Source organism: Phaseolus vulgaris, chromosome 11 (genome assembly GCF_051622355.1).
Source record: "Phaseolus vulgaris cultivar YP4 chromosome 11, ASM5162235v1, whole genome shotgun sequence".
In the NCBI taxonomy this organism is placed as follows: Eukaryota; Viridiplantae; Streptophyta; class Magnoliopsida; order Fabales; family Fabaceae; genus Phaseolus; species Phaseolus vulgaris.
The window spans coordinates 11,788,684-11,797,608 of record NC_143508.1 but is presented as its reverse complement, the minus strand read 5'-3'; the positions used below and the strand labels follow the sequence as shown (position 1 = coordinate 11,797,608).

General features: G+C 30.1%; 1 protein-coding gene across 1 annotated transcript; it reads right to left on the bottom strand.

The window, feature by feature from the left end:
• Positions 1-356: 356 nt before the first annotated feature.
• On the bottom strand, positions 357-6,786 carry LOC137821731 (protein DETOXIFICATION 40). Its single transcript, XM_068626475.2, has 7 exons — positions 6,005-6,786; positions 5,275-5,906; positions 2,172-2,228; positions 1,359-1,597; positions 1,092-1,210; positions 898-984; positions 357-802 (listed from the first exon to the last, which is right to left on the bottom strand). The coding sequence occupies exons 1-7, from the start codon at positions 6,356-6,358 to the stop codon at positions 737-739; spliced, it is 1,554 nt and encodes a 517-aa protein (XP_068482576.1). The 5' UTR covers positions 6,359-6,786; the 3' UTR covers positions 357-736.
• Between the last annotated feature and the right edge of the window lie 2,139 nt (positions 6,787-8,925).

The following is an 8,925-nucleotide window of genomic DNA, read 5'->3' as shown; positions in this document are numbered from 1 at the left end:
ATATATTTCAGATTATATAATAAAAAATAATAATCTAAAATTAAGTTTCCAAATGTAATTCAAAATACATTTTTGATAATCAAAATATTTTTATCTCAAACAATTTAAACTTTTTTCCACACTTCTACAGTATTAAAAAAGTATAGGAGTGCTAAAAAGAAATTGCCGTTCCGCTATCTAAGTAACGTTGTTGTGTAAATGTTTATTTTCAAACTTTTCTTTAGTTTCTTTTATATATGTTTTTTATACCTTACTAATCTCTCAAACATCTGTCATTTTCAGTAACAAAAACGTTCAATCTTTTTTTCTTCATTCACAAAGTTTTGAATATAAATTCTCACTAAAAAAAGATCAAATTCAATGCCAATATCTATCAAAGATTTATTGCTACCAGTTCTGAGTTTATGCCCAGAGTCTACTGACATGGATAGAACTAAGCAAAATTCCAAAATTGCTACAATGAGGTCGATTCTTGATTATTATTTTTTTTTATATTTTTTAATTAGTAGGGTTTTATTTTTCTTACAAATTTGCCAAACCAACATGGTATTGCATTATTTGCCCAAATTGTAAGACCTGGTTATATCACTTTCCAGAGAGAACGCAATTTGAATTTTGGAAGAGAACTTGCTTCATATCATCATCATCATCACTCTCAACCGCTCTTGACATTGAAATCAACAATTTAGCTTCAGTTCAAAATAATTCACTAAATCCAAACCCCCATTTCTGTTCTTCAGTTCTTCAGAAGTGGCTCCTTCACGTCTTCCCACTGATTCAACCTCCTTTCTGCTTCCACAACCTAATACACCAAAATTTTCATCACAAGTTATTAACCTATTAGTTATTGGCATAGTGGAATAGAAAAGTGTACTAATTTTATAGCTTTTCTCTCACCTCTTTATTCCAATCAGTTCTAAATGTGACCCACATTAAAATAAGGGTTTGCAAGACTGTGCCACCAAGCATTCCCAACCATATTCCCTGCACATAGACACACATAAGTGCATGCAAATTAAGTTGCTTTATAAAATGGAAGATTTTGGGTGAGAAAGATTAAGTAACAGCATTGAGTTTGAAATGGAATATACCTTTGCATTGAATTTGAAATAGAAACCCATAACCGCACCCAATGGAATGCCAATTCCATAATAACAACCAACGTTCACGTACGCAACAAAAGTTTGCCATCCACATCCAACAGCCACCCCTTTTCATCAACCATACATGCATTAGTTTCAAATTCTTCTTTCATTCACTCATAATTCAAAAACATCATTACAACACTGCATTTAACAATATGGATTGTTTTCATTAACATTATGTTTATGATAGATGAGAGTTGGAAGTAGTAATACCAGACAAAACAGGTTGAATGCCGTTGAGAACAATGGAAAGAGCAAGAAGGGGACAAAGATCTGATACAGCAGCAGCCACCTCTTCGCCTTCGGTGAAGGCATAGCTAATGACATCTCTCAGTAACAAAATCACCACTGCTACAATAACCGATATTATGAAAGATATCACTGTCACCACCACCACAGAAAATGACGCTGATTTTGGATTTCTTGCTCCTAGCTCGTTGCTCACTCTCACACTGCAGTAACATACAATCAAAATTACTATTACAAATGGATTTTAAACAGATAGCGGTGGCATATATGATATCGCAACAAACACTCGTTAAGATAGAATAGACTTTAAATAGAGGATAGAATAGGTTTTTAATAACTCTGCTACCATATTACAAAATAACTTGAACTCTCAACCACATAAAACCAGTTCATAAAAAATTTATATTCATTTATATACAATAAAATATTTTATTTTTAGTCTTCAATCATTACTTCCACTAATTTGATGCCAACTAAAAACCCTCTCATAATTGTTCTGAAGATAAATGTTAAGTTTGGATAAAAAAAGTTACTTTATAAAGTTAAAGAACGTGATGATTATGATAAGATGTGTTAACTTTTGTGAGTCTTAAACTAAATCTTCTTGTCATGAAGCACCACAAATAGGATTCCCTTTAATTATTTCGACCATACCAAAATGATTACATGGTATACTTTTCTTACCTTAATAAAAACAATTTAAAGAGATCAAAAGGTGAAAGCGAAAACTAAAGAAACAATTTCAAAAAGTCAGTTCTAAGTGAAGGAGAATCAAACCTTGCAGCTGCGTTAAACCCAACTGAGATCATGAACACCCATCCAGAAATTGTGGTACTGCAATAAGAAATAATCGTTAACAAGAGAAGAACTTGTTCAACCAGTAATCTTACTTTTATTGATTGAGTGAAAGATTTTCATAAATAAATTATGTGAGTGTGAGTGATTTCTCTTTGCAAAATCTAGTTTTAATTTCATAAATGAAACTAAATAAAGGCACTTAAATGGTAGGTGGCTGGTGATGCATGAAATTTCAACGCTTATCCTGATAGTAATTATTTTTCATAGAGCTTTTTCCCCTACAAATTGTTGAAAGGACACATCAATGATCTGTACAAACAAGGATCATTAATATGCATAGCTAATGCTAAGTTGAGTGTGATAGTTAAGACAAGAAAACCACAGTGATACTATTTTGGTGTACCAAAAAGCTAAAAGACGAAAGAAAAATTCCAAACAGAACCAGGAATTGAGTCCTCATTGCTATTATGATGAGACTGGTTTTGAAACACAACGAATCGTACTAATTTTGCTTTCAAAATTTAAGAAAACAGTCCCTGTTCACATTAATGGAGACGGCGTCAAATGTACTTTTTCCTTTCTTGACGTCTTCTACATAAAAAGGCAACAATCCAAAAGGATAACAAAAAAACACTGAACCTTTTCACGATAAATAGAAATAAAAATTTAAAAATCAGCTTATTCAATTATATTTTAAAATTTTAATAACAATATAATATTTTGAAATTTTGTTTGAGACAATTTTTTATAAATATTTATAAAGAAAAAAAAGCATGTATTAAGATTTTTTGGATTGTTGGGGAAGGCAAGAGAAATCATACTACTAAAAAATTATTAAATATAAAAATCAATAAATAAAAATTAATTTTAAAAATAAAAAACAATTAATTAGTATATTAATTAAATAAAATATTATATTTAAAAAAGTTATTAATTTCTAAATTTGTAAAATAATTTTTAAATATTAAATAATTAATAGTTAATTAGATATCAATTTATATATTAATTTATAAATTTTATACTTTAGATATCAATAATTTTGTATTTTTAAAATAAAATTTAATGTAGTTAATATAATGTTAATTTTTATTTTTTTAAATTAATTTTTATTTAATATTTTTGAAGTTAAATATATACTTGATTTTTAAATAAGTTTGTTGTTTACATTTTAAAATAGAGATACAAAAGTTAATTGTATATTATAAAAAAATAAAATATTTTACTTCTTTAAAATAGTTATGTAAAAGTTTAATCAATTATAACTTTATTCCAGCTCCTTCTCTTTTATAAGAGGTGCACTTGTATTGTCCGTTTCCTGATTTAGTTTTCTTTTCTAAAAATATTGGACTCAATATCTTGATAGACACCAAAATGATAGCCCTAAGGATTAACTAAAGTTATATTTTAAAAAATGAAACTGTTTCTGTACTGAATAAAATAAATAATATTAAAAAGAAAGACAAATGTAGCAAGAAGGAACAAGAACATAAAAATAATAATGTTTTAAAAAATATTAAAAAAAAACAAATTTGGTATTTTATTTACATAAAAACTAGAAATGGTTGAGAGAATATTGAATGCTCAAGAAAATATTATGTTATGTTTGAAACTACCAAACGACTAATCGACTAATGGTAGTTTATAGTTTTATGTGTCATAGTTTTTGGTTAGTTAACCTAATAAGTTATGATTTAGTAATTTAATCTGTAATATTCAAATAAAAGTTTATGGTGTAAAGAAAGGAATGAATAAAATAGAAAGAATTGACAACGACAAAGCATGTGTTATCACTGTGTTTCATAGTGTACGTATTTATTACACCAACCACGTATCTTTCTTTCTGCAGTACCTGCACTAGACGACGAACTACAAGTGATTTCAGCAGCTACACAAAAACAAATAAAGGTTCCTGATTCATTCTTTTATTATTGTTTGTTTGTATCCGAGTAATTATTATTTATTTAAATTAAAAAATAAAGAATGTTTATGTTTTTTATTAAGAAAGTGGAAAGCAAGGAAAGTGAGGGAGTAATTTTTATTAATTTTTAAGATATGTTGTTAAAATTTAACTTTTACATATTATCTTTTATCATCTATTATCTCTATGAGAAAATTTAGTTTTTTTATTAATTTTTAAATATAAAATAGGTAAAGTTACATTTTTATTTATTAAAAAAATATAATTTCAATAATACTTATTGTATAATTTCACAAACTTTTATAAATTTTCACTATACTTTTTATTATATTTATTTTAATCCAAATATCTTTAACTTTCTTTAAAATTATTATACAAATCATCTTAAATTTATTCCATCATTTTTACTACCTCATCCAAACAAAACAAAGTATTAGGCCCAAAAATTCTTACATCTACAGTTGTTTTTTTTAACCACTCAAGTGCACTTGCGTGTGGCACCAGCCTTGGATTTGTTCGTTTTCAAATAGGAATTCTGTTCAAATTCAACCTTTTCTTTCATATTTATCTTGTACTATTATAATATGTTACTTCAAGACAATAGAATATACACTGAATTTATAAAACAGTTTAATGATGTCATCTAAATCTAAAGTAACATTTATAATAAATTTATTGATATTTATAAGAATTACCTTCCTACACACCACACATCACACACATTGACCCAACTTTTCTACTTGGAATAAACCCATTCCGGAAAAATGATCTTAAATATAAATTTTAAAACAATCATTACAAAAATCCATAATCTTTCCGCTTTGGAACGTAAAATCAGAAACATGGTCACATTAAGGGTTAATGATATGTGTTTAATATTGGTTATATTCTAAAAAAAAACTTTTATTAATTAATCATAAATCATTATGTGATGTATTAGTATGAAGCCTAACAGATAAGTATGTGTTAGCAACCACCACATGAGAATCTCCTTTTAAGGTAATAGGATTATTAAAAAATAATTTTTTATATTTATAAAAAAAAAAATAAAAGATAAAATAGTAAATACAAGGTAGATGTAAAAATTGAATATTGAATGTAAAAATATGATGTTCATTTTTTGTAAAACGAATTTTAAATTGTAATGAAGAGAGAATGACTAACCAAATGGAAAGGGAATCGAGAGCCAACTCCGGCTGAGGAAGCAACCCCGCGAGCAGCACGAGAATTTGAAAGTACCACGTCTCTAGGCAGAGCATCACCGCCGAAGCCGCCGAGAGTTTGAAAAACTCCGGCAACCCCGAAAACGCTTCGAAGCTGAAGCCGCCCCACGTCTGCTTGCACCTCTCACTCTTCACGATGTAAATGAACTGCGCGATCACGATAACCCACCAGGAGAGACTGAGCACCAGCGCCGCGCCAAATAGGCCCATCCCCAGCTTCTGCACCGCCACCCAACTAAACACCAGATGGAACACGAGCGTGGCGCATGAAATGTACGAGCTCGGCGCCACGATGCTCTGCGCCTGGAGGTACTTCTGGATGGGGAAGTTCACGGCGTAGCCGAAGATCTGAGGGATGAGCCCGTACACGAAAAGCGCCGCCGCCGACGCGATTTCCGGCGACTCGCCGAGCATCAGTAGGATTGGTTCCGCGAAGACGTAGATAATGGTTAGTAGAACGCCTGCGAGTGAGAGCAGCACTGTGGATCGTTGCAGGTATATCCCTAACATGTGGTATTTCTTCGCTCCGTATGCTTGTCCGCATAGCGTCTCAACGGCACTTCCCATACCCAACTGTTACAATTATTTCAAAAACATCACTCAATTATTCCAAACGAAGTGGTTATTATTCAAGTTAAAATAGAATTCGGTTCTTAGTGTTTATACAATACCATGAGGCCATAAGCGAAAATCTGGATGCCATTGTTTCCGAGTGAAGATGCAGCAAGTTCGAGGTTGCCGAGGTGGCCGCAGAAGATTTGTGTGGACATAGACATGACATAGTTGAGGAGGTAGACGATGACAGCGGGAGCAGCAAGGTTGAACAGGAGCTTCAACTCCAGCCATGTTGCTGCTCCAACACGCTTTGAGTAAGGGAGGCTGATGTCTGTGAGTATCTGCTCAAGTTCACCGGATGATCCATGTCTGGAGCTGAAAGATCGAGAAAAAGAAGGTTGTTGTGGTAACGATTCTTCTGGCACCGCCAAAGGCTCATTCACCTCCTTCTTCGCCGACGGAGAATCCATTTCCAACTACCTTCTTCTCTTTGATACCTGTTTTTCTCTCACCACACCCTCACCCACAAAACAAAACGCTGTTTCCAAAATCACCTTCACCCTCAACTCAATTATATACTAAAACTTTCAATTTCATTTACTACCTAAAATGACTCAAATTCCAGATATAGAAAGTCCTTTTTGCCCCTTCCAATTTTCTTTTCTATCATGTGGCCGTGATGGTCTCTCAAAAAACACACTCACACCATCATTTTCCTTCTTTTAAATTCCTCGTGTTTATCGGTGTTACTTTGATAGGTATTCATATAATAATAATAATAATTTTAAGAGTGATAATATTTTGATACTTTGTTAAAAAAATTTTAAAAAATGAAAAAAGTCTTCTGAATAAAAATATAAACAAAATACAAAAATAATTAAAATATTAATATTTAATAAAGTGGAATGGTGTGAAAATATCATTTTCCTAATTTTAATTGGGTAGATATATGAAATGAAGGGATTGGTGAGACGTAAATGCAGATGTCAGAGAATACACATGGCAGCTGAGGGCCATACACTGCTTGACATGCAATCAATCTGTCATAGCCGGGGCTGCTAGTCATTATAATATAGGGTAATCAAATATTAACAATCTTATTTTTTTATACCACGTTGTTTGTATATAACTTTTATGGTTATCAAATATAAAAATTTAAGAATAATAAGCATGCGTTGCACGGGTAAAGCCAACTAGTATAATTACTATTGTCACAGAAAACAGTTTCACAACACAAATTCCTCACTACCATCCAACTATTCACAAGCTATCACCATTATCAAACATTTAAAACTTTTAATATTAATTGGAAAATATGTTAATATTAAACATTAAATAGGTATAAACATTTTATTCATTATAATTAATTTATTAAGTTAAGATAAGCTCTGGAGTAAATATTCTTAACCGGATAATTTTTATAATGATTGTAATATACAATTTCCATTTTAAAATTTGAACCACAATTGGAAAAAATGTTAATTTTTTCAATGTAATTAATTTAAATAATTTATTAACTATAATTAATATATTAACTTATTAGTTGTTGAAAAACATTGATAATCAAATTTGGAAATTTTAGTACGATTTAAATTAATTATCTTAGGTAATGTTTTAAATGTACTTTTAATATTAACTATTGAAAAATTATAATTACTACAGTAATAAATTTATTTATTTTGAATATATTTGGTAAGAATTTTATTAATTATAAAAAATTATTATTGTATTATATTTATTTATTATGAAATAGTTCTTCATATGTAAAATAATTATTAGTAATTATTGTTATATTTTCAAATTTATGTTTATGTCAAATTATTTATTGTAAACAATTAAATTTAAAATAAGTATTAAAAATACATGGCATAAAACACCACTATCTTTAATTGTCATATCATAATAAAAATCAAAAATAGTTTTTTAAAATGTCAAAAGTGTATCGTTAGGGGTCGAAGGGTCTCGGGACATTTCAGAACCCAATATCAACCGACCCCATAAGAATGCTAAAATAAAATTATATTAGCGTAGGTTAATCTGTATGAAAAACTAGGTAACATGAATCGTGCATGTTCTAATATCGACCCAGAGTAAGAGGGTTCAACAAGACCAAGACTCTATAATATGCACAACAACCAAGGCAAATATATGTCATTGTTACAACATTTATTGCATCTATATATCAAGTATTTACTTAAGCATCGGAGAACCTTTTGTAAGTAGATCCTCCAACCGAGAGTCAAAGTCTGAGTGTGAGAAGTCGAAGATGAAGGAAAAAATGATTATCACAAACAAGTAAGGACCGAGAAAAATAATCTTAGAGTAGAAGTGGTACTATTAAAATGACACATGAATATTTTATTATTAAATTTAAAATAGTATATAAATAGAAATCCAGTTATTCATGTTTCATTTTAAAAGAACCACCATCTCTCTAAAAGCTCATTTTTTCTTTCCTCTGTTTTCTCTCTAAGATTCTGATTTTCTCGCTCATCAGTTTGACGATCAGAGTCCGCCATCAGACTCTTGACAGTGAATACTACAAGGTTGCTTGATCAGAATCTTTAATAGAATAAGTTCATTTTTGTTCTTCTATTTTATTCAAATTTTGAAATTGTTAGGTTTGTCTCTAGATAGGCTTTGCATGTGACTCCTTTAGCTTAAGGGTTAATCTCTATTGGCTTAGGATCCTAGTGATATAGTTAGATTCTTTATCAGGACTCTGTGGTGCAGATTAAGTTATCCTTGAGCTTTTGGTAGGTTTGGAGCTCTTATGCTTTGTTTGGATTAGAGGGTGTGGGGGAGTGGAAAGTTGAGGGTGAGTGTGAAGAAAGTTGAGGTTGTTTGGATTGGGGTATGTTAGAGTAGATGTGTGAGGAAAGTTTATTGAAATTTGTGAGTGATGGGATGATTGTAAGAATATTATAAATTATTTTGAATAGTAAAATTTGTAAGATTACAAATTTACCCTTGTATATAAAAAAAGAATAAATAATTATTAATTATTTTTCATATTTTAGTTAATTAAAATAATTTT